The 26,881-nt window shown below is 50.4% G+C and overlaps 1 protein-coding gene across 1 annotated transcript in view; it reads right to left on the bottom strand.

The window, feature by feature from the left end:
- The window catches only part of ZFHX3 (zinc finger homeobox 3), a 91,169-nt gene that overhangs the window by 39,552 nt on the left and 24,736 nt on the right, over nucleotides 1–26,881 (bottom strand). The window contains 1 exon segment of the mRNA XM_018084440.3: nucleotides 18,898–19,129. Within this exon segment, the coding sequence (XP_017939929.3) occupies nucleotides 18,898–19,129 (232 nt within the window).

The raw sequence follows: 26,881 nt of genomic DNA, 5'->3' as shown, positions 1-26,881 counted from the left end.
GCTCCAGGGACTGGATCTGCTCCTGGAACCTGAAGCAAGGCACATGCACAGGTGGTGGCTCCAGCAGAGGCCTGTGATAAGAATTTATTTCTCTCAATTACGGGTGCTTGTCCCCAGCCTCAGTTCATCAGCGCAGCATGGCCGAGTCAATGAAAGCCCCGTAACGCACTAATCAGATGCACAGAGACTTCCCGGAGCTGTCGGCTGCTCCTAAAACAAGCAACAACTCTGGGATGTGGGTTTCCAGCCCTGCCCTCCCTCTGCTCAGAACTGCCCCTGGTCGGTGGCTGGGTCAGAGGCAGATTCTCTGCAAGGTCTGAGGCATCACCTCGCACCACACGCTGCACACGTGTGTGGAGTGGACAGTAACACAGTACCTGTCCAAACGCTTTATCTCCCTGCCCGTGGGAGTCCCTCCAGGCCAGAAGCTTCCAAGGGTGTGTTAGAGATTTTCAGATTAAGTTTTTAGGGTTTTATTGGAGTTTGATCTATTTATTCCCTTCAGCTCAAGACTATTCTGAAATAACCTGTGAATGTCCTGAGCAGACAGAGAAGGATCTAAATACTGCCCTCACAGAGCAAATGTAAGACAAAAATGTCAGGGAAAAATCACTGCTGGGATCCCTTCTGGTGCCCTCAGAAAAACAACACCCCTGCTTTTGGAAAACTCCATTTGAAACGAGCTAATCAGGCTGCACATGGGAGGAGGGAAGGGAGGGAGAGATGGTGGGATGGGGGGATGGAGGGACAACATCGGGCACTGCTGTTAGGTCCCCTGGCCTGTGTGCTCAGGACATGGTGACATCGCCTACTCCGTGGTACTTATGGGCTGTGGCTGTTTGGTTTAAAATAAGCAAACAGCCCTTCCCCTTCCAAAGGGAGTCACAGGAAAAGGCTGTGAACTCCATGTTGCCACTCCGGTCTGGCACAAACCACCTCTGTCCTGACACTGCTGGGGTCCTGCTCCTCCACTGCCAGCACGGGGCCTTCACCGAACTTCCCTGGCACAAACCTCTGGGGCGTGTGGCACGGGGACGCTCTCCCTGCAGCCTGCTTGACAGCACTATTGATCCAACACACACTTGGTGCCTTCAAAGTTGTTTATGATCAATATGCAAATTGCCCATGGTATTGATCTGGTATTAATTTTCAATTAGGGAATCCACAAGGGGTCTCTCAGGGTCAATATCCAACAATCCAAGCTAACTCCACAGTGGAGCCACGGGACTGACGCTGCCCAGGGCCTGTGGCTGCTCCCACACCTCCTGCCTCAATCCCTGTGGACAGTCTGGATGCCATGGTGGTGCTGGCACTTGGGGAAAGCCCCTGGCAAGTGGATTTAAGCAGCAGCCTTCAACCTACACACTGTGCTACCTGTGCTAACACTATTACTGGTACTGACAGTGCTGGAAAGCCCAGTGCAGGGATGTGCACAGCAGCATCTGTGGCCTGGTGGGGGGTTGGGGTGCAGGGAGCTCAGGGTAGGGGTAGTGCCAGCAGGTTCCCAGTGACAGAGCGGGGACCCAAACACTGCCTTCCACCATGGAACACAAGCTATGGGAATCTGCACACCTCCAAAAACAGGTCAGAAGTGGGAAAGGTCCTCATGTGCTACACAAAGATTCCAAAAAGTGAAAGAAATCATTGAAACTGCCTTGAAAATCTAGAGGAAGGTGTCCTTTTCCAGCAATGTGACCCATCCCACCAGTCACCCTCCCAGCTCCCTTGCTTCGGGAGGCCTAGAGGGACACGGTTCTTGTTTCGAGCCCCACGGCTGCACTGGAGAGGTGATGTCCCCTCCACACTGGGGAGGTGACATCACCTCTGCACCGCCGCCTGTGCCCACCCACAGCTCTGCCACTCGCTGTGCTAACCAGCACATTAGCTACCCAGGCTAATTGGTTTATGGATAACATTAATTACCATGTTGCTCATTAATGGATGAAATCTTTATTGGTTCCATTGATCAGCGGGACTTGTTAGCCGGCCTCCTAACCAATGGCGGATGTAACAAGCTCTCTTATTGGCATATCAATTAATGCAATCAATTTCTGGCCAGCGGCTGCCATTCGCTTCCCTGCTTGTTAGACTGGGGGAGACAGAGTCATGTCAAGTAAGCATTTATTTAAAGGGTTCCTAATTCTTCTTGAGCTGACTTCCCAGCAGGCTTTCTGCCACACAAGGGTTTTCTGCCTTCAGAGACCTTCCCCTTTCCTCTGCTACAGAATCAGATCTATGATGGTCCCTCCAAACTGAATAATTTCTGTGAAATTATTTATTGAGTCTGGCAAGTAGGATCAGCCACAGTCAGAGGTGTGGGATTGAGAAGTCAGACTGTGCGACTACCCCAATTTAACACACTGGGGAGATGGGCAGGAGCACAAACACGCTCCCCAGGAACAGGCAGGGGCTCACAAGCCACGCCACAAAGCCTCTCCACACACAGGTTAATGCTAATTCCAGGGTCAGTTCCCCAAAGTTTTGTCAGGGAACAACAAGCCTTGGATACTTCTGCCCTACCCCACCTTCAAGAGCAAACTCAGATCATGTCACATAGGGCTGCAACCCAAATCCCAGGCGGTGCTTGCAGCCAATTCTTCAGCCTCAGTCTGGAAAAGGAGAGCAGGATCACACTGCTCATGGGCAGAATTAGCTGAGAACGGAGAAATGCCATGGGCTTTCATGAGCCCAGTAGGCCTGGCAGACCAGTCCTGCTTTCCTGAGGAGGGTGGCACAGGGGATGACCCAATAAAACAGGTCATGGTATGATGAAGACTGAGAGATTTTCTGAGCCATTTCTCCCATGAGCAAGAAGGGACTTGCAGATAATTGGACAGGAGGCCAGTGACGTCCACAAGGAGTAAGAGCCTCTGTTCTGACTCAGAGACTTTGCTCAGTTTTCTTTTGGTCTGTTGGCCAGAACACGCTCACAAAGAACTCAAACTCCCTTCTATCTGGGTTGAGTTTCCTCTGCCAGGGAGAGGCCCTCTGTGCCCACTGCAATCCTTCCCAGCCTGATCCACGCTCCGGATCTTCACCCAGGTGATTGTGTAGGAAGGATCTTCCCCGCCAAACACAATAATAAAACAAACCTTATCAGAGCTGAACTATAAATCTGTGAAGACTACGATAATTTCTAGCCATGGGAATAACACCACAAAAGTACTTCTTAAACTAATTACTCAGATTCCGAAGTGTTGCCCTAATGAGCCTTCCTTCTGCCCAGAACTTGCTAAGAGAAAAAAAAATCTACCTTCAGTGCAGTAATTACTGCTTTCCCCTTCAAACTTCTAACTGGAGATCAATGCTGCATTTTAAGACTCATTGATTTACAATTAGCCTGGCTTTCCTGCTAAAGTGTTTTTAAAGCAGAGTTTACTTTTATTTTATTTTGAAATCTCAAAGATCTGGTTCTTGGATTTTACATCCTCATGAGAGGTGTGCTGGGAGCTCACAGGGAGGCAGGCATATGTCGGAATGAGAAAAGAAATGGGGTTTTGTTAGGCTGAGACTAGAAATAAAAGAAAGAAAGCTACAGGAAAGGAAGGAAAAGTGGAAAAAAATAAATGTAAATGCAAAGAGAAATAAAAATGAATTACAGGTTAAGGAAGGAGAGCCACTGCCGGGTGGCTTGGAGCTCTCACTGCTCTGCTGTTCATCAGTATCCCTGGGAAAACCCCACAGCGGCTTTGTGCACCTCTGCAAAACAAAGCATTGCTTAAAAATAGTGTATGCAGCAGGGATGGCCCAGGTAGCCCTGGCCGCTGTGCAACCTGTCCCATGAGGAGAGCACGAGGAAGTGAAGCCATTAAGAATTCCATGCTGATCTGACTGCTCTCTCCTGCCTCCTCCCATCACAACACTGTCTGCTTGGCATCCCCTGCCATGGACTCCCAGCACTGGAGCAGCTAAACATTAGGACCCACAAAGGCTGGGGGTTTCCATCCCTGGAGGTGCTTCAGACCCCAGCAGAGATGGCCCTATTAGGCCTGACTCTAAGCAGGACCTGTGCTTGGTGGCCCTGCCAACCTCCGCTGCTCCGGAAGGCTCCGACCATTCCAGAGTGTTGCAGCACTCCTCAGTTCTGACTCATTTTTGTGTCATTTCTGCAGGAAATGAGCTACACCGGACAAGCCACTTCAGTGCTCCTCAACCCTCCTTTGCCTCCTACTTCTTCCATCAAAACCAACATCAGGAAGGTCTTCTAGGATTAGCATGAGCAATGACCTGACTGGAGCCAGTTGGAGGATCTAGGAGGCAAAGGGTTTCCAGTTTTGGGGCCACCATAGTGGTCCAGCCTTGCCCTTCGCTGTCATAAATTCTGTTCCTTACTACTGTGGGGTCCCAGGAGCCAGTGGCAGATGATGATCCTGGAATGATGAAAGCAAAGCAAGAAAACAGGGAAGCACTGTGCTGCATTTTACAGAAAGCTGCTTAGCCCCATTTCAAAGACTAATATGAAAAAAGTGCAATTAAATCCTCGAAAAACTGACAGATCAGCAAAACAAAACCACCCGGAGGAGAGTACGATTGAGCCTCATTAAGGAAGAGTTCAGTCTGTTTTTAAAACCTTTCTTAACACTTAGCTGGTACTGCTCAGCAGCCGCCGCTCCCAACGCGCCCGGCGCAATTAGTGTCAGAACGGAAAGGAAAAAAATCAGCCTAGGAAACAGGAATTAAACCACCAGATCCAGGCAAAAGAATAAGATTTGGCTGTAGTGAAACCACCTGAACTTGGACAATAACCCCTCCTCAGGGTCTGCAGTAGCACTCGGCCCTGCTCCCTGCACACACACACACACACAAGGCACACATGTGCCAGTTACAGAGCACAGCGTTAAGGCAAATCTGGGCTGTACAATTCCTGTCCTCATCCCCTCCCAGTCCCCAAACACTCTGCATGGCAGTCACATCCCCCCTCGAGGGCAGGTTAATGACAGATGGACAGTAAATTACACTGACCTCGACAGCAATTACAGCCATCGCCTTGGACAATAAGGAAATGGAGACACTGGGACAAATCCTGTGTTGTCCTGGAAGGACCCTTGGGCAGGAGGAGCGTGCTGGTGCTGATCGTCCCCACACCAAATCGCCAGCCCCAAACAGGACCCGATACAGCTGAGATCTATTATTTTGCAGTGGGGGGTGGGGATGAAACGCATGGGAGATAGAAAAGATGGCAGAGAGATGAAGCCATTTTATTAAATCAGGCAAATTCTAATTTATTCTGGGGAGATGGAGGAGAGAAAATGGATTCACTCTCAGCATGCACACTCCATATCGTCTGATCCAATCCCCACCGCCTTGCCAGAGGGGGAGGGGGCTTTGGCCGGCTGCAATGCTCCCACAATCAGAGAAAAAGATTAAAAAAATAGGATGATTCTTCTTTTGGATTGTGCAGCGGCCATGGGGGAAAAAGCTCTTCCTGGGAATGTGAGGTGCCAAGCCCTGCTGTCAGCCGTGCTGGGATTTGGGGGTTTGCCCCTTGGGGATGTGGAACGGGCAGCACAAGGTCCAGGGCTCACTGCAGCGTGTGCACCACGCGGGCAAACGTAGGCAGAGACACTCATGGGAGGAACATCCTGCGGGGGTACCGCAGGATGCCATTTTTGCTGTTCACCCCAGCACACACTCACAGCTGGCAGGGTTATCACCATCATCCTTCTTCACTGGGTAAGAGATACTGGAATGGGCAACACTGGGCAACGTGGGCAGTTCTAAGGAGGTTGGTGGGACCTCAGGTATGCCCAGGCTCACATGCTAGCGCAGAGCACCACCTTAACAACCACCACGGAGCACCACCGTAACACCACTGGTACCTGTGAGCATGGGCACTTTTCAGCCAGCACAGCACTTCCACAGCCCCCATCAGAACCTGGGAGCTGAGCTTTTCCGCAGCTCCAGCCAGCACTTTGGGTGGGAGCTGAGGAGCCCACCAGGCACAACCAGGCTGGAAGCCACAGGCCAGGGCTTTCAGTGGGACAACTCAGGTTATCTGAAATGATGTGGAGGACCCAGGGGATGCACAGTTCTGGAACAGGGACCAAATGAAAACACAAAGGTTTGGTTAAACAGCACTGACAAAAAGCAACAGAGCTCCTGCTGCAGGGGACAGCAATCTCTCGGACTCATGGGCCAGCCACCACACAAAAAGAACAGACACCCGCAGCCCCATCTCTGCCCACACGGGGGGCTCGGGCGCTTTGGGATGGGCAACACTGGTGCACTTGGAGAGAGGAAGGTGAGATTATGCTGCACAAAACTCCACGACCACCAGGATATCTACCACTTCAGAATTAACCAGAAGGAAATGAGAACAACATGTAATTAATTACCAGTGCCCAAATAAGTCCAGAAAAGCAAACAAGATCTTGGGTGAACAAGAAGAATGCCAAACCTGGCCAGGGCAGAATGCCTCGGGCCTCATTGTCCTGTGCAGAAATCATTCTAGTTATGCTTGCAATGATTAAATCAACATTTTACACAAGATCCTTCCGAAAACAGCCCCCTGCAGGAACTCCCCTTCCCTGAAACCATCAACACTTGTCCCAGCTCAGACTGGAGCCTTGGGGGAGCAGCTTTGCAGGAGGGAAAAGGCTGAGAGCCCAGGGAGAGGGGCCAAGCTGCAGCACCTGGAGCACAAATTCCTAACAGCAGAAATTCCTGTTTTGCATCCAACTCCAGCGTGGGCAGTGAAGCTGATTTTATGACTTATTTATTTATTTCGTCTTTGATGAACAGAAGGTTAATATAAGAACAACTCCTTGGCAAACCTTTAAGGGTAATTCAAGCGACACTGATGTGAATCAATGTTCCCTTTGTGAACGCATTACTTGGCAGAAACTGGCTTTTTGTAACCCCCTTAAACCTAGCTGGCAAAACAAAAAGAGAAAAAAAAAACGTCCTTCAAACAAAAGGATGAGGTGAAAATAAAGAGAGAGTCGACTGCACTTTATTCTCTTTCATAGAAGCAAATGGATTTGGTGCTTTTTATACATTAATCAATCAATATCACTGACTGTACATCAGCGGCGCAGCCAAGTTATGAATGACCTTTCTGGCAAAGAGGACACTTTTAATGCTCATAAGACTGCTTATAGCTTAGCAACTTTCCGAATTTATGCCTGCATGATTACCCCTCGGAGGCAGGCGCCCGTGAGCACTGCGCTAGATATGACAAGGTTAGTCCTTGCCAATTTGTGCAGAAGGAAGGGGCTCTGCCCGCACTGCGTGGCTGTGGCTGGCGGGGGACAGGCTCACCCAGCAATGGGCGGTCACCTCGCCTGACATGGTGCTTCAGAGTGGGAGGAGACCAGTGGGGTCCGAACCTGGCCATGGGCCAGCAGGCAAAAGCCATCCTGTGCAAAGCTCTCAGCCAAAAGCAGTAGAAACAGCTCTCCTGAGGGCCGAAAGCCCAGAGGGAGTGACAAGCACACGTCGCGTGCCGGGGCTGGAGGCCAGGCTGTGAAGAATATCCCCCATTCATCGTGTCACTGGCCATAGTGAGCTGGAATTGCTGCTCAGGGCAGAGCCAGGGCAGGCACTGCCTCACACCACAACAGGCTGGGAACTGCTTCCAGCTCCTCTGCTCCTTTTCACATTGTTCAAAAGAAAACAAAAGAGATCCAGTGCTCAGACCACAGTAGGGTCACCGCTCCCCTGCAAGCTGTGCCTCAGCTCTAGCAGGAGCATGGTGGCTGCTGGGGCACTGCCACACACAAGGCTTCATTTCACAGCTCTGACCTTTCCCAGTGCACATCCCCAGTCAGCTCTGTAAGAACTCCGCTGAGATGCAAGTTTGGCCCCAGTGGCCCCAGTACCACACTCTTCCTCCCCACTACAGCTCCTGAGCATGCAGTGTTGTCCCCAGCCATGGTAAGGAACAGCACAAACAATCCCCCTGTTTGTTTCAGACCATCCTTCCTTTCTGAAAAGCACTGTGCTCTTCTGCTTGATTTTAATCTTCCCATACGTTTCATGAGTCCTCACCTCAAAACTTGCACCATTTGGAGCAGCCTGCAATCCGATGGGAGCTCAACATACCCTTTATTTTGCATTAATTACCTTCTGGGCTAGAATCAGGTCTTCCCTGCTCCAGTTCTTGATATCCTTCCCCTCTAGTGGCACCCAGTTTTGGAGGGCTTGCTGCCTTTCCAGCATTTTCCCACTTCTGCCATTTTAGGATGATCTTGGTCATTGTGGAGAAACCTCTTTTTGTTCCTTCCCTCTCACCAGTGCTGCTCCCCCACGCGAGATGGTCCCAATCCAGCATAGTCCCTGGCCCTGCAGCCGTGTGGCTGGTGCTGCCACCCAGAGCTCTGAGTTGGCTGAGTGGGATCACTTCCACCAGGGCACCCCCCTTCAAGGGGGAAAGCAAGGGGTCCCTCCTGCTCCCCAGGCACATGGCTGGGAGGGAGAGGATGGCACGGTGGGGAGCAAAGGCTCAGTGGCCCTGGGGATTCTCCCCATGTCACTGCCTCCTCTGGACAACACCCAAGGGCCTGGAACAGGGACTGACTGGTGAAGAGGTAAGAGAGGGTCACAACCTATCTCTCACCTGCCCCAAATCTCATCAGAGCCCCAGGGGACAGCAAGATGTGGGCTCAGGGAATGTGGCTCAGCCGGGAAGGTCTGTGCTGCACACTGTCCACATGCCTGCACTCTGCATCCGGGCTGCGGCCTCTGACCCTGCCAGACCAACACAAAACAAACCCCTAGTGACCCTCCACGCCACACATACACAGAAGGAGAACAGGAAGAGCCAAGTGAGTAGGTGACATGGAAAGGAGAGGTGGCTGCACAAGTGAAGTGGAACGGTCGGGCGGTGAGCGTGTCCAGCCCGCGGCCAGCAAAGGCCAAATTAATGCCATTGTTTGGCCACAAAGGAGGCAGCAAAGTAGCAGTGGAGGCTGGGGAACAATCTCAAACACACAGCTCTAATTCACCCTTCATCACCATGAAAGGGGAATGGAAAAGGCCAGAAAGCTTCAGCTTAATTGGTAACCAAATGTGAGAGCCGTTCCCAGAGAAGGGGCAGCAGCGTCTGCCCTGTGAACACAAAGATCAGAGAGGAACGAGGGGCAGCTGCACATCGTGCTCTGGCTGTGGCCCTCCGTGCCTGGGGAGCGATGGTAGGGGCCATGCAGAGCCCCAGACACACCATCCCAGAGAAATGTTGAGATTTAAGGGCTTGGGACCCCAGGTCGGAGCAGGGAGGGCACTGAGCAGGGATGCCTGGAGTGTTGCTTCCAAGAGGCCAGAACATCCCTGCAGGTCAATGGAAACCTACACGTGACATGCTGATAGGGGAGAAACCACATGTCGGGATGTGGGGAACAGAACAAAAAACCCAAGTCACTGCTATTTATTTAACAGAGTGGCCACAGGTGAATAAAAAGGCTGAAAAGAGGCAGGAGGAGGTGCCCACACAGAGGGGAGGGCTCAGGCTCCTTGGGCTGAAGGTGGCCTTAGCAGGAGCCTCCAAGTGAAGGTTGGTTCAGTGGAGCAGGACCAACACTGCTCCTCTCACCCACCACTCTGGGGAGGACTGACAAGGAACACAGAAAAAACCGCAAACTGGAAGCAAATACAGATAATAATTTCTCATACAGCTCCCAATTAACCTTTGGAACTTGTGGCCTCAATAAATCATTGAGGTCAAAACAAAATATATGGTGAGGGCGATGCGCAACTTAGAGAAGCAAACTGAGTATTTGGAAGAAATAGAAACCCTCTTGCTTAAGGGCATGAACTGAATTTTAGCAGGAATAAGGATGCGACCTTGATTTGAGGTAGGTTATTATTTGTTTATGGGTCCCCAGATTTCACTCTGAAGTAGCCAGAGCAGGACACTGGTGCTGGCAGACACATTATTAGCCAATCTCAGGGTTTTAGTGGAAAAATAAATGCATGTGGTAGCTCCTTCCCAGGCAGTTCTGAGGACGTTCAGGTCATCACCAGAAGATCAATAGGCCTCACAGAAGGGAAAGGAAGTAAGTGCATTTCAGAAGTACAGGCAAGCAGAGGACCAGGAGCAGGGACAGAGCAGAGTGCTCTGATGTGCATGCCACAGGTGGGAATGCTGGAGAGGTTCAGGCCAGGTGTCACTGCCGGCCTATGCCAGCAGTTGTAAAGTTTTGTTTCATAAATCATCCCCTTGATAATGTATGAAAGCTCATTTTGCCTATGGCTCTTACAGAAAAACAGAATCCATTTCAGAACCCAAGCTCTGTATCTCTCATTATTAAGTCCATGATCCTACAGATGAGCGGAGGAGGAGATCACTTCCCATTCCCATAATGTCTCCTCCGAAGAAACACCTCAAAGCATTTTTGAATTTCAGGCAGTGCATTGGGTTTGCATGGCAAGGTTTGTGTAGCAGGAGGGCTCTTCTTCCAGTCCTGCCAATTAAGGACCATCAGACATGTCCTCCTCCAGTAGAATTAACTACGACAGAACCACAGCAGGAAAAAGGCAGGAACAACCAGGAAAGGAGCTGATGCCCTGTAGGGATATTCCCTGAAGGGGGGAAGGTGCAGGAGCGTGACCCTGTGGACAGATCTTTTGCACAGGGCAACGAAGCCTGTAACCCAAAATGGGTATGTTCAGTGGCAGCAGCCTTCAAACTCACCTTCCAAACAGGACGGTACATCAGCGTGTCACTACAGGTCTCACCCTACCTGGTTGTTTACTTACAAACCAGTCCAACATCCTCACTGCCTCTGAACACAAAGCCTGTGTCCAGCTGAATATAACTGACCTTTCCTTTCTGCACTGTGCCCACTCAGGGTGTTACTGGACATGTCAGCAGGGAAGAAAGTACTGAGGTCCCATCAATTCTCTGTGCTGGAGCTCCAGCCCCTCTCAGCTCTGGTCAACAGCAGAACAGAAGAAACTCAGCTAACACACCAACAGCACAGCAGCAAGGCAACTCTCTAAACTCATTAACCTGGAAACACAGGAGGCATGTTCATTCCAGAGATATTTAATTTGAAGCCCAGTAGCACAGGAAGGGAGAAAACAGCAGCGCAGCAATGGCTACAAGAGTCAGACCTTTGGAAAGGTGCTGGAGACGAGCGGCTGCCACACCAACTAGAGGAATGTCGCAAATCAGGGCTGGCATGTGCATCTAGGGTTTTGGAGGTTTCCTTTTTCTCCTTGCCATCAAAACATCAGGGCAGGGGGTTTGGCTGGACACAGCACCTGAGCAAGGACAAGGCTGGGACAGAAGCAGCACAGCTGCGCTGACGGGACCTTCATCACGAGCTGAGTTTGCTGCTGTCAAAATGAATCTGGTGTCACTCATGTGGACATCTAACCCTCTCCAACACAGTGAGACCAGGCTGCAGTACCTGCAATGTCTTCAAGGCTCTACTGATTCACCTCACACAGGAGAGCTTTTCGGTCTTGAATTTAATCCGCACCACTGCAACAAGCACCTCCAAGTCCTCAGGAGATGGGACCCCTAATCTAAACTTGGATGAGAGAGAGGGGAAAAGAGAAACAGGGAAGAGAAGCAGAAGGTGCAGCGGGCACTGTGCATTGGCAGCAGAGCTTCAGGGATGCAATACCAAGGGATAGGAATGCCACTCTTCGGTCCCAAAGGAAACGGAGCCCAGGGAAATGCTGTGCTCTGACAGCTGGGCTTCAGCCTGGCTCTGGACTTTGTTTGGATGCAGAATAAAAAGCAGAGCAGAAGAGGGACTGGGAGCCTTGCAGTGTTGTACTGCAGCATCTGGTGATGTTTCCCCCCTTACTCTCCCTAAGTGGAAAGGGCTTTAAGACGCGGCCAAACAAGAAAAACATTCTGGAACAAGTCAGCCGTCAGAGCTTCCTCTCTTTCTGCTTAATGAAAGCCATGAGCTCCGCGGGACAAGTTGCGGCTGGAGCGGGATGGAGTTTATGAGATTCCTGCCACGTCGGGGTGACGCTGCCGCGTGCTCTTGGCCTGCCCTCCCAGCCCGGCCGTCTGACCGCTTCCTTCCGCAGGCGCCTCCCGGTGCAGTTTCATTAAGCGGATGCTTGAGGGTTTGGGTAGGTTTCTGCTACCCCCCCTTTTATAAGGGGCACAGGAAAAAAGTTGCAATAAACTTTAATAAAAACAAAATTAAAACGATTAAACCTTTCATATCCTTTCAAGATTATCTCTTTGCTGCTGGTTGGTCAAAGCAGAGCTAAGGCACGAATGCTCTTGACTTTAAACTCAAAACCAACCCCAAAAAATAAGTAACAAAGGAAATCTGCCTCTGCCAGATATTAAAGGGAACCAATTTTATCCCTGCTTTCTACAGAGCCAAACCTCAACAGCCCCATGGTGTCCCAAAAGCACAAGGACAGAGAAATGCTGCTGGGAAGGGAATAGAGTTTTCCAAAATTTGGTGGGGGGAAAGGATGCAAGCAGGGAACAGATAGAAATTATGTTACAGGGTAATACCAGGAAAGAGAAGTTCCCTAAAGGTTTCTCAAAGCGTCTGGCTCTCCTCACATCCTCAGGCCCTCCGAAGGAGTCAACTGTGTGGAGCCACCCTGACCCACAGCTGCCAGAAGCCCCTTTGCTGGATCTCAATGACCATTAAAGCACTGTGAAACTAAAGCAGAACCAAAAGCTTCCCCACACCTAATCTGCCCAGCCTCAGGATGGCCTCCAGTGGAGAAATCCTGCCAGAAGTATCACAGAATATGTCGACATGGAATGGATCCACAAGGATCATCGAGTCCAACTCCTGGCCCTGCACAGGACCATCCCCAAGAATCACACCACATGCCTGAGAGTATCATCCAAATGCTTCTTGAACTCTGTCAGGCTTGGTGCTGTGACCAGTTCTCTGGGAAGCCTGTTTACCGCAGCTCTGTCAGGAACTTGCTGGAAAGGTAAAAGGTCCTGAAGCCATTCTATCCACAAAAAAATGAAAAAATTCCAAGGTTCAGCCAACAAAGGGGAAGGCAACAAGCTGTCCTTTAAATGAACACATGCGACATGAGATCTTGGAAAACAAAGAGATAATCCTGCATGTGGGGTTACTTGGTGGGGTTGGCAGGGAGATCAGAACTGCTGTGAGTTCAATCAGCCCAACACACACACATCGCCCAGGGCTATTTGCCTCTGCTGCTATTCCACGTATGTTATTGCACCATGGGTGAATGTTTTCTCTAAACAGGACAATCCCTCATCTCACTCCCTGTGTCTGAGGAGATGACAGAGAGGGATTTCCTTCTCAGACAACTGAGCTGCTGCACACCCCCAGCTGCAGGACACGGCTCCCAGCAGAAGCGACAGGGCCCCAACACCTCCCGCGTACCTGTGGCGTGCCCAGCACTGCTCTGACCGTGCATGTACTGATGGTTTGGTTGGATTTACAAGCAGCGCTTCGGAAACAAAGCCTGAGCAGGTTCTTGCCCTTGGGGGTTACAGATCATATATAGGGAAAAGGCAGTACTGGGTTTTGGAGAGGGAGAGGCAAAAAGCCCAAGAGATGGAGATGAAGTACTTGGTGTTTGCACACAGGAGCTCAGGCTGTCACCTGTTTTGGCAGATTATTAAATGTGTCAATCAAGGACAAGCCTGGAAATGGCTTCCCTAGCCCTCTGCAATGGCCACAAATTCCAGCCAGGTAACTGGGGCTTGGTCAGCAGAGACAGAGCTGCAGCATGGTTTTGGCTAATAGATGCTGTAGTGTGGACTCTGTGTGCTCTTCTCCTGCACGTACCATACAGGTGATCTGCTTTGGGAAGTTTTTAATTGCTGTGCAATTAAGTCCCATGGAAAAGTGGAGAGAGGCTACAAAAGCAAACTAATGATTCCTTTCTGAAACCCTCCATTACCTCCAGCAGATGTTGGAGAGCAAGAGGCGTCATTAGCAATGACCACACTGCCTTTAATGGAGACCAAGTGGAATATATCAGATCCCACTAAATTTGAGTTATTTCAAGCAAGGAGAAATATCATTTGGCACTACCAACCTTCATTTCAAAAGTCTTAAAGGTTCTACTGGAAGTAGAGAGTCTGCTATCATGAAAAATCCACCCCAAAGTCACATCCCACATCCCTGCTGTAACAACTCCATGAATTACTCCAAGAAGAATTACTCCATGCTCAATGATCATGAAGGAAAAATGCCTCACATGGTTGCTCACTCTTTAAGATAGGAAAATAACAGGATGGTTCCTTCATGGAAGGTTTTTGCGGAACATCCCCTTTCCCCTTCTCCACAGTCTGCTTCACTTTACAGATGGGCTGTTCACAATTCCCAATTCAGTGCATGGCCACTAAGGGAAGGGAGGAACTGGAGAGCCTGGACAGGAGAGTGGGGAACCCCAGATCACAGCACTGGTCTCAAGGAAGCAGGTGAGGCATTAGGGCACACTGAGGGACTGAGAGGTCACAAATGGAATGGACAGATGTGGCTGGTACTGAGCCTCCCTTCTGCTAGAGAGAAACTTCGTACCTGAGACAAACCTCACACTGCAAACCACATCCTAGGAGCTCTCTGACCAAACCTGCTCCCCAGCACACGGGACCTGCTCCTGTTACCCTGAGGTGGCCACAAAACTGCTTGTGAGGGAGAGGAAGATGAGAGAAATTTTTCACGTGACTCAGTGCGCAGAGGTACCAGCACCAAACAAGCACCCTGCTGTCTGCAGGCACCACAGGCAGGGCCAGGCTGAGGTGTGATTCAGTCATTCTGAGGTGGGAACTACTATTTTTAAACCATGTGGGGTTTTCTCATCTGAACACTGCGCCAGCTATACCCTGGGTCTGTTTACATACTTGGTTTCATTAAAGATTCACATCCTGATTTTCAGTCTGCAGCTTGCAGCCCTTCAGAAGGTCGAACACTGAAACAGAAGGGAGATGTGGACAGACAGTGCACCTCTGCCTGGGGGACAGATGGAGAGGGAAAGTGGGGGCCCTGGGCCATCCCCCCCCTCATCCCTGGGAACCAGCAGCTTTCCAGGGGCTCCCAGGGCAGAGCTTTGCAGAAAGGGTATTCCTCAAAATAACTGTAATCCACGTTTGGAGCAGGGAGAGTGGCCGGTCCCTTGCTGTGGGCTGGCAGAGGGAGGGAGCAACATGGGTGCTCCAGCGAGGTCAGACAGGGGGGCAGAGGTGACACTCCCAGCCCCCCTTCCTGCCTGGACAAAGGGGCTGTTCATGGTGTTCGGTGTCCAGCAAGGGCTGCCAGAGTGCCAGCCCTGTTCCTCACGCGAGGGCCCCAACAAGGACCCTGTGTTGGAAGGGGACGGTTGCCAAGGATTTGGCAGCGATGAGCAGGACTGCTGTGACCATGTGGCCACCACAGGAACTGTCCTCTGCAGTGAAACGGGCAGAGGGCAGTGCAGGCGAGGAGTGTGGACACCTGATAGATACCTATGGATATTTGTCCTACACAGAGGGAAGAGTGGGCAAAGCCCCTCTGCTCCTCCCACAGGAGGACACTACGGAAAGGGAGAACAGAGATGGAAAACAGGAGGAGTCGGGAGAAACAGGTAAGGGAGGAAACCTATTGAGCAGAGGGACACAGGTTAAACAGCGGGGCTGTAACAGGAAATCAAGAGTGTGGGTGGCACATGGAGAGTGATGCGATGGGATGAGCAGGGGCACCACGTTCTAAACATGAAGCAGCTGTCCCGCTCCAACTGGTGACCCCATGGCAGCTGCCGGAGCTACGGAGCGGGCTGAGGTGCTTGATGCCTTCTGGAAGGAAAGAAACACTTCCAAAGTCAGAATGAAAATTCGGTGCAGGTTGTTTCACTCTTGTTTCTGTCATTATCTAATGAGCTGTAAGTGCATCCATCCAACATCTCGAGAACGTTTTGGTTTTTATTATGGGTTTGGGCTTTTTTTCTTCTCTAAACCCCCATCATTAAAAATCAATTAGCTTATGGGTAACGTTACACAGATGCTGCTGCAGAAAGGGGCTGACATCTGCAATGGCAGCAGCCCGGATACCACAGCAATAGATGTCCAAAAATACCCAGAGAGGACAACACCCCCTCCCTGAAGCTGTGTGCTCCCTGATCAACAAACCAGCTGAACGTCCATCCGCTTTCCCATCTCCTGCATAATGAGCACACTTCTCAGAGCAAGCAGAAAAGTTTAATTGTCTTTAATTATCCAGTTCAAGGAGGATTGGGTTTCCTGCCTGATGTCCATATAATTTCCCTGCCAATGACTTCATCATCCCTTTACTGGAAGTGCAGGTCAGCTCCTAAAGCTCTTCCCTAAAAGACACCCGAGTTTTGGGGAGGGCTGAGCTGCTGGCAAAGGCAGGGACAAAGGTCCCCGTGTCCCCAGAGTGGCTGCTCAGGCTGACTGTGCTTCTGCGGGGTGGGAGGGAGTGAGTTGCAACTAATGTGCAATCAAGAACCATCACAATTACAAATGTAAATGAACAGGCAATTGGCACTGACCTTTGCAGATTGTTAGAGGACTAATTAAGGTGTGATCAGAGCTCTCTTCCAACAGATTGAGATGCATCTACACAAGCAAATATCTATGCACCACCCCCAGACAGCAGTGCTTTCTCCTACATGCTTGCACACACAGTGAGTAGGTACACACAGAGCAGATACACAGACAGAGCCAGCGTTCAACCTCAGCACCTGCAGGAGGGGAACAGGGCGACTCCACTCTGTCACACACAAAAAAGGACCAAAAAAGTCACTGTCCCTTTGGGCACTGGTACAGATGTGTCACAGACCAGGGAAGTGTCACAGACCAGTGTCTGCTCAATGTGTCTGAGCCTGTTATCTGACACAACCAGAGACTCCTCATCAAAAGGCAGTGAGAAAAGTCCACCCAGCCCTTGGCAAACAACAATAAAAACCATGATAGGGACACGAGAGAGAGACCCCACTGCATTACAGAGGAGGAGACACAGAGTGCAGACTCACACCATCCCTGTGCGTGGCCCTGCCACACAGCTGAGCGTCCCCACACTCGAGTTGATGCTCTGATACCATAATGGGATCAGAATGAGGCGGAGATGGAAGCACCTGTTCTCCCACTTGGGGGTATGGCAACTTCTCACACAAACCTGGCCTCCATCCCCACAGGGATGCCCGGCCCAGCACATCAGTAAGGTGCACCCACTCTGTTTGACTCAACAATGGGCTCAAAGAGTGCTTGAAATTAAATATCTCAGGACAAAGCAACCTGCAAAACTAACCCGAGGTTCCCCTGCTTTGCTTTCTGCAGCCTTATTCTTGCTTGTATTCTTAACTTTTGAAATAAAATATGATCAAGAAATTGTCAGTGTCTTGTTCACTGTCAGTTTTTGTTGAAGAACCAGTAAGTTTAAAGAAAATTAAAGTAAAATATTTGTAAACCAAAATTTCCTTTCAGTGACTTGTCAAGACTTTTACTTTAAAAATATTACATTTTTTTAAATGGTCACCCAACCGTTTTCCCTCCCAGCCTGTCAGCTTCTGCCCTTCCAGTACCTGCCATGTCCTAATCCAGGCGGCCAGACAGGAAAGATAAGGTTTATACAGTAAAAGACAAGGTAAACAGAAATTTCTAAAGTAAACAAGATTTTCAAGGTTGTTCTGTCTATCACAAAAGGGCACGGATGGTTTCCCCTCTCTGCTCATTTTGCATTTAAGCAGCTCACAACCCACAGCCCTGCCCAAGGTACCCTTTCGAAATCGGAATGTTTTCCTACAGCGGAGCATCGCAGCGCAGCGGAACGGCTGCCAGAGCTGCTGTTCCCCCCAGGGTGGTGTGGCAGTCACTGCGCGCTCTCGCTGTCACCGTGACCTTTGGGGAAGCATGTTCCATGCCCTCGACTCCACTGGGCCACTGAGGTCATGGATCGGGCACTTTTTTCCGTAAGATTGAATTTAACTCTTAATGAAACATCTCCTGTTTCACTTTTGGGGTGTTTTGGGTGTATTTCAGAACCCCATTACTCACAGGCGTAGCAGCAATGTGACCCAGTTACGAATTCAAGGGACCCCCACATGTTCTCCCTCAGCTCCAGCTGCTGTCCCTTCTCAACTCTTTAAGCCAAGACCACCTCCCTCGTCTCCATGTGTGTTTACTGCACAATGCCAGTTCCTCAAAGTGCTTTTCTGTAGGATTTACCCATTTTCACAGCAGTCATGGAGGAATGTCCTGCCTGAAGCCAAGAGGAGGGTTGTGAAGGCTTTTGCTGACACCCCCCAGCTCCAGCACCTTCACAGCACACGAACCAGCTGACCCAGGCCATCTCTCCTCCTCCTCCCTCCAAAGAGGGCTTCAGGAGACCTCGATTTTTCAGAACATTAAGAACTTCTTAGCCCTTTACATGATTAAACAAAGTACCATCCCTGTTCTGTCCAGCCTAACTGCTCCCTTTAGGCACATCTGCTCTTGCTGCAATCCCTTTCCTATGATCTGTGTGAGCAAATGCTTCATCCAAGCCCTTCACTCTATCTACCTTGCCAAGAGGAGACATGGAAAACAGACATGGAACACTCACCCCTTCTGCCCACTCCTAGCCAGCTCCTTCCTCCTCTCCATTCAGTGTGGCTTAAGTAACAGAAATCAGTGCCAAGCTGCTACAGCTCGTGCTGGTGCGCAGGGCATCACTTGAGCCACTGCAAAACATCTACTACTGCACTGGTTTGTCAAGTTGTCCAGATGTGATGGTATCTTTAAATGCTCATACAAGATTCCAGTGTTTAAGACAGCAACCTGAACCAACACACACGCTTCTACGTCCCAAACTTCTACATCCCAAATCCCACCTCAGGCAGGAGGGATTCCCATAATGTGTTTTTGATAAACCATAAGTGTCATCCCACAGCAGGAAAAAGAAACAGGAATGTCAATGAGCTTGTCACTGAACAGCACAGTGGGTCCGATGCCACCCACCCACCCCTGCCCCCAGCTCACGCCAGGGCAGCAGCACTCACCGGCCTCGGCAGCTGGACACTTCCGGATGGTGAAGATCTGCCCCAGATCCTCCTCTTCTTCAGGAAGACCTTTCTGTAGGCGCTGCAGCTTCCGGAGGCTTTCGCTCCGCTGGTGTTTCATGGAGCGCACGTGCTGGATGAGGTTCAGCTTGGCCTTGGTGGAGTAATTACAGAGGACACAGTGGTAGTAGCAGCTTTCACCTTCGACCCCGCTCTCATGGTGCTGCAGGTGCTGTGGAGAACAAAGCAGAGGGATGTGAATGTCCTTTATTAGCCCCTATCCCCTGAGTTAGTCCACTGTAAATTGCTAAAAACCACCTGGGAATTAGTTAAGAAACCACGTTTTGACACAGACCCAGCGAGACCAAGCCAAGTTTGTTCCCAAGGTACCACGTGCTCTCCTGCTGAGGAGCAAGAAAACCAAAACATACTGAAATGGGCACAAAGCACAGATAGAGAAAGGCAAGGTTATCTCCTTCAGTGAGAGAAGCACCAGGCCCAGCACTAACACCTGCTCATGACCCACACAGGGCTCATTCCTTCACACTCATAGTTTGTCCTGGGAAGGGATCCAACTGCATGTCATACATAAAATTAAATTTGAGAAATTCTAATGGAAACTACAAAGAATGAAACCAAAGCAATACTAGAACACAATAAACCCATTAGATAGAGAGGTCCTGGAAGCAGTGTATTGAAGCAGAGTGCAGAGCCATCCTGTCCATTGCCCAGCACTCCACTCCCTTGGATTGGGAAGGAAGCAGCAGCCTGGCTGGAAGATGTTTGTGACAGCAACCCAGGCTGAAGAGCCAACAGCGGGAATGCAGCCGGGCACCACTGTGAGGGCTCAGCACTTGGAAAAACCCTGGTCCCTCTCTGGAGCTGTGCTGTTGCAGCCAATACAGCTAATTCCAGAGTATTACACAGTGATTATTTGACAAAACCTACCAATCCTCTGGCACAGAGCTCTGTGCCACCAGGGAAACCAAGCACCATTTCATGTCATGGACCCCGTGGATGTGGCAATTATTTCCTGGAACCAGAGGGCCATGCTGGCTGCCATGGCATGGCCGCTCTCCCTTTGGGCTGGAAGCAGGAGGTCACAGGAACTTTCCCAATTCTCACAGTAAGGACTTATCACAAGCTGAGGGAAAATGGATACCAAGGTGAAACAACATGAGAGACCCCTCAGTGAAAGCCACTTCAGCTGGGCAATAATACCTGCCAGCTCCAACCCTGAGACCTCCTTCTGTCTTTGTGTCATCTCATGGAACTCTTTCTTCACCACACACTTGGCCCAAGGCATGAGTACAGTGATTTGGGCACGATCTTGAGGTTTGTCAATCAAAAATATTGCCTACGTGCAGCCAGGACCTTCTGGTAAAAATTCTGACGCGTATTATCTCAGTTACAGCTGAGATAAGATTAAAGACACATATTACCCAGCGCTGTGTGCCTCGCTCACACGGAGGAAGGAGAGCCCTCTGAGTCTAGGAATGATTAAAAATAGGATATGAGCTGATGCTGAGGCTTCTGATTGGAAGGGTGAGGAAAGAGAATAAATGTATTCTAGATCTGGCTAATTAGACTAGCCTCTTTTGGGATCACGATGTATTTAATTAAATTCACTGTAATATTTGAAGAATCCACGAGGGCACTAATCCCACTGGTGCCCTCAAAAGATTTTTTGCTGTTTTCCCTCATAAGAACTTCTTCCTCCTCTCATTTCTATTGTTTGCATGTGTTACCCTCTTTCTGAGCCAGAGAAAAAGGAATGGCTTAAGGCATAAAAGGTCAGTGGGGCCATCACAAGAGTCACATGCCCGGTTCACACGGCTCAGCCTTGCCAGCCTGGCTCCATCCCGACCCCTGCCACAGCCCTCCTAGCCCCAACTCACTGCAGGCCAGGCTCTGTCTCCAGGAGCCACACCAGCCACATCCTCACCCTCACCAGCCACGAGGCACGTTGGGGAAGCCCTGTCCTACAAACCCTGTGCTGGAGTTCGGGAAGTGCCCACGGGCTCAGCGGCAGCTTCTGCACAGAGGCAGAGAAAACCCCCAGTGAGCAATTAAGAGAAAAATCCGGTCATAGGTTCAAGGAAATATTAAGGACATGGTCTCTGTGGAACCAGAGGCACGCTCTGCACTGCCCTCATTTAAAAGGGGATTTTAGGAAAACATTTGTTTTAAACAGTTTAATAAATGTGTCTTATTTTCTGCTCTTCTTCTGGTTCCTCTCAAACCTTGTGCTGGGATGATCTTCACCTGCCTGAAGTCCTGGAGGAATCACAGGCTGAGGGTGCCACCACCACCAAGCCCAGGCTGGGCACAGCACCACATGCACCGGATCCACCTCATCCTCCAGCAGAGGAAGGGAGCAGCTCAGAGAAAGACAATGTGAGGGCCGAGCCAGTCTGAGCTGTGAGCTGCTGGAGGCAATGAAATGCTGGCCAAATACGTGTAGTTATTGCCCATCACACTGTTAAACTTCCCCCTTGTGAGAATTTATCCATATCACAGGAAACAAATTCAAAATATTAAACCAGAACCTTGTTAGAAGACAAATCAACTTGAAAATCAAAAGACTATATTGTTCCAAGGAAACCCAACCAACTTCTGTCAGAGAACATTGATTTCTGTGAGTCCGGGGGGGTGTTTGCCCCTCCCTCTCCACGATAGGAAACTTCCAACATCTGGTTCTTCACGCATGGCATGCGAAATATTGATCAGGTTGAGTCAAAGCTCCACTTTAAATCAGAAACAGAGAAAGGAACGCTCTGATGGAAACCATACGGCTCACGAGTGCGGCTTCCCAGGGGACGCGGCTGTTCCTGTACGTACACCAGCCACGGCCAACACTGCGCCGCTCCCAGCACCTATTCCCACACACACCACACCAAATCCAGCCTGCCTGCCATGCAGGGACTGTGCGGGTGTCTGGGCAAGGCTGTTCTCTCACAGCAATCAGTGCAGGAGGGTCCTGCTCAGAGGTCTTGTCTCCTCTGTTTGCCCCCAGACCTGCCCGGGGACAGCGGGTGTGCCGCGGTCAGGGTGGCACAGGGACCGGTGCCAGCCGCATGGCTGGGCTGACCCTGCCACGCCGACGGACTGACTGCCCAGCCCTCGCTCTTCAACATCTGGCTCAGAATTGTTTTCTTGTAATAAATAATAAATGCTCGCAGGGTATGACTACAGAAATCTAATTTTTAAACGAAGTAAGGAATGATGCTACAGTCAGTTCTTGTTTCTCTCCATTCTTCACATACTCCAAACTCTGTTTATTTTACCATCTCTCCTTTCCTGATCTCACACTGCTTCACCCACAGTACTTTACAATAATCATGGAATTTAACGTGACACTGTATCCCCCTGCCTGACTGCAGGCAGCCCCCTTCACCCCATGCCACAAACCGCATGATGTTTCTTGGAGCTCAGACTGTAGCAGCCAGGACTGAGGCCCTGTGCTGCTGCTGTTACACACGTTAACAAACTCTCCTGAACACTTATGTAGCTCTTTCTGCCATTCATGTTCACCCTTTAATCTGATTTCTAAGAACTTTTCCACACCTTTTAAATTTTAAAAGATGTTAAACCTATATCTGCTCAAAAATCTCTTCTGTGCAAAGTTTATTCAGCCATGGTGTAACGAGCTGAATTCTGATGGTGACAGGACAGAAATGCCCCCAAAGCACTGCCAGGGGCATGGGGATTCTCCAATCCCTCTTTGCCATGTTTAGTGGCTCAGCTGCCATTCTGGGGGACATCTGACCTGTAACCCCAGCTCACCAGGGAGACGCAAAAACACTTTGAACTACCTCATGCTTTTGATGTTTATTATTCATTAGAAAAAGGCCCAATTTCTATGCAGTCCTAACCTCATCTTGCACAAAGCTTTCCCTTCAGAGGGCCGTGAACGCTGCTCAGGACAAGCACATGCTGACAGCACTGGGAATCTCTCAAGTCCCTGCACTGTGCTTGCAAGGGGAAACACCCCACCACAACCCTCAGGAGGTCTCGATGATACAAAAGCAGTAGAACATGTGAGAAAACTCTCTCTAGGCTTAAGGACAGCTCCTTCTTCTTCAGACCTCAACAGAACAACCAGCAGCAGAAATTCTGTCACTGCCCCAAGGACAGGTAGACAGTGCTCCCCAGCTTGGATCCCCCACATATGTCCAGGTCTCAGAGGGCAGGAAGAGCAGCTGAGGTAACATGTCTAGGGACCAGAACCAAAGTGGGAAAATAACCTCATGAATGTTATGCAGCAGAGAACCAGCACAAACAAAAGGAACGACTTTCCTCACCTCCAGCTGTTACTGGACCATCAGCCAGAGCCCCCTGGATCCTCAGCTGAGAGCACCCCAGGGTTGCACAAAGCCTGTTGGGGATGACCCCAGCCAGTCCTCCGTCCTCCTGCTTGCACAAACATCCTCTTCCTCACCACTCTGACCGCTCCATATGGCCAGGTGGTGTGTGGGTCACTGATAAACAGTCTGGAGAAACCTCCTCTACATCACTTCCGAGCGCTCTCACATCACAGGACACCCTGCCACGAAACCAGAGGCCACTCCACTACCCAGAGCTTCTTTAAAAAACAGTTGTCAGATTTCAGCTTTTTTGGAGGAGGTTTTCTCCACATGTAACACTCTTCCTACCTTTGAGCTCCGTCAGGATGGGTAAAGTTAGTGATTTCACACAATTGACATATGCAGCTGAGGACAAAGGAGCCAAAAATCTGCTGGAGGGTCACGAAAGCCACGGAAAGGAGCAGCACTGCAGACATGCACCAGGCTTCCTCCTGCAAGAACTGATGTCTGTGCAGCACCAGTGACCAGAACCAGCACACAAAATCAGGGAGCACCTCAGCGGTTAGAGAGGTTGACCCAAGCTTGGGAGGTGTTGGAGTCACTTCAAACCCACCAGCACATCTGCAGGGCAGGAGGACGCCCATAGACTAGGGGTGAAGTCAGACAGGGGTAATTAGTCACAGGCTTGTAGGAAACGTTTCAGGTGCCAGCAAGGACCATGCCTGTGACAACACACCCCCGGGGAGAGGGACAGGACATGACCCTTACAGCGGAGCTGGAGAAGGGCTATGGGTCACCATGGAAAGGGACCCGACCCCGCCACAGACCTCAGAGGCCTCACGAGCATCTCTTGGCCCCTGTGTGCCTCTGATCTGCTGCACAAGATAAATCACACAGCCCTGCAAGAGAAGAATCTGAATTTTTAATGAAAGTCATGTGGATGCAGCTGTCTGATCCTGCTCTGTTCCAAGTACTTCATAAAAGTCAGGGCTAGCCTATCCGTCTTGCTCTCCTTTCACACCTGCAGCCCTGGCTGGAATTTCCTGGAGCCGAGGAGCCGCAGGCGGCCACGGCACACAGCGGGACACCCACTGCCTGTGCACAGGGAGGGCTGGAGAGCCTGCAGTCACCCCCGCCCCCTGAAAGGGGGGAAAATTGATTCTGCATCCAGCAGGTTCAAAAGCTGAACTTCTGCTCTTTTGTATCCACTGACATCCTGAATTGTTCACTGCTTCCAAAGGAGCAGTGTTACAAACCATTCCCTCCCCCAGCCTCCCAGCTCTGTGCATCACAGCTCTGCAGCACAGTGCCAGCGGTGGAATTCGGGCTTATGTGCCCCCAAGTTTCTGCAGCTCAGCTTGTGGTGAATGGTCTCTGACCCTCATTTTAATCTCCAAGAGGCCAAAAATGTAGCACTCCCTCCTGCCACAGAGGATGAGGTACTGATCCAAGTCCCCAGGTCACACAGAAAGGCCTTGAAGAACAGTCCCAAATGCCCCCATTAACAGCCCACCCCTACACCTCCCTGGATCTGTATTTTCCAAGCCCTCCAGCCCTGCCTGGTGTTAAGTGAATGCCACAGATGCTCTCCTTGCCAGCCATGAGCCTGGTGCTCGCTGTGCTGTGAGGCTTTTGCATTCCCCCACACACGACCCCAAAAGCCACCCAGCAAACTGGGTTTGCTCCACCAGCCCTTGAAGTCTCATTAAAAGCCAAATATTGCTCAGCCTAAGGATGGAGAGCTCAGCATGGATTTTACTGAACGTTAAATCAACCAGCAAGCGTAGCCAGCAAACTCTGTGGCACTTTAACTTTAAATAATGCAATAATTATTGAATTTCCTTTTTATAACCGAAGTGCTGGAATGTAAACAATGGGGCTGTAATTGCAGGAAGGAGGGATCAATAGAGGCAATCGTTTTCAGCCATGTTAATTGTAAATACAATTGCTCCAAGATGTCAGCCTCGTTCTTCTCGCTCCCAGAATCATCCTAACGGATGACAGAGTCCAACTTTCCCATTACAGCTGTTCGCTCCTTTAAGAGGTTCTCAATCAGGTCTGATCAATCTGTCAAGATAATGCATGGAGTAAGTAAGACTCTTCCAAACACAAGCTCCCAATCAATAGCCTGGACCTGCTTAATGAGGAGGGGCTAAAGCCCAGGGGGAGGCACAGTCCCAGCTCCTGTTTGGCTCCAGCAGCCAACTTCTTCACGGGGTCTTGGAGCAGCTCCTAACGAGGACATTGTTTATGCCGCCCATGATGAGCAGCATCCCCACACACCCACAGTTCCCCAGGGTCCGCGGGCAGAGAACGACAGAGGTTAACAGAAAGCATAAGCCAAGAAAGCTTGAACTTCTATTCACATCCCCCACCTTTTTAATTGTGCATCAGACCTGAAGGCACTAATTAATTATTCCTTAGAAGAGATCCCCAAAGATGTAAATCTGTGTGGGACCACTGAGAGCCAAGAGGATCACTAAGATTTGTGGATCCGTGGACTCCAGGAGGGACAAATCCACGGTGGAGCCAGCGCTGGCCCAGCTGTGCCTTCCAGCCCTGGGGAAGAACAGTGGGATGCCAGCTGGAAACCTCTCGAGGGAGGGAAGAGATGCCAAGAGAGGTGAGGGAGCGGCCAGATGCCGTTCCTCAGCTGTAGCACCTAACTCTGGTAGCACACCTGGACATGCCGTGTGCTCGCTGAGCAGCCCAGAGAGGGGGAAAAGGGACAGGTCTGACTGCACCTGGGCTCCTCCTACAGCATCAAACTTTCTCTTCTTCCATGACTGTGCTCCCAGAGCTGCCGGCACAAGAGATCCACTGTTGGGCAACTTCAACTTCAGAGAATTTTCCAGATCCCCGAAACTCCCCCTGAGAGACGCTGGCGCAAGTGCTGCTGTACATGGAGATGCACACAGGAGTGTGAGTATCGATCCTGCTAATTATAGTGCTAAAACCAAAGCACAACGAGAGTACATTTCCTATCAGCTGGCCTGGTAAGTGCTGCCCTCAACCCTGCATGCTCCCACCCAGCTGTGGCTCTGCCATGGGACCCACAACAGCCCTGCAAGGCACGTCTGCTGCTCACCTGGGCACCTCTGACCAACAGGAACAAACAAACAAACTTCACACAAAGTGACCTCTCCCACTGCCGGTGAGGATGTGAGGGATGTCACCCAGAGTCAGCCTCACCCAGCAGCTCCTGCAGAGCAGCACAGAATTGTGAAGGGTGCAGCTCCTCTTGCAACTTAACCAAAAACCTGAACTGGGGACATTCTGCTCCTCAGAAAAGCGTACAGTTTCATCACTTTATATTTCCATGGATGCTGTCATCCCTGAAGAAATCTGTCAGAAAAGCTATACTTTTGTCTGCAAGGCACTGTACAGACAGCAACAGCATGGAGTGAAAAAAACAGCAAGTAAATTTGTGCCACAATGCAGCAACGTCACCAAGGAAGAGGCTCAGGGCTTCCAGCCCATTCCTTTCTCAGTTCTGGGACAGCAAGGAGCTGAGGAATTCAAGGAGCCTCATCTTTTCCAGGGTTAGGAAAAGAAAGAGGGCAAGAACAGCTGAAGGTGAAGACAAGACAGTAACCACAAGCAGAACCCCTGATGTCACTGCCCAGACCTTTTCAATGTATTTTGTACATCTACTTGAAAATAATCAGTTCAGTGTG

Source organism: Manacus vitellinus, unplaced genomic scaffold (genome assembly GCF_001715985.3).
Source record: "Manacus vitellinus isolate BGI_N305 unplaced genomic scaffold, ASM171598v3 scaffold_10_pilon, whole genome shotgun sequence".
NCBI lineage: Eukaryota > Metazoa > Chordata > Aves > Passeriformes > Pipridae > Manacus > Manacus vitellinus.
The sequence above is the reverse complement of the archived record's forward strand: the minus strand, read 5'-3'. Positions and strand labels throughout refer to the sequence as shown.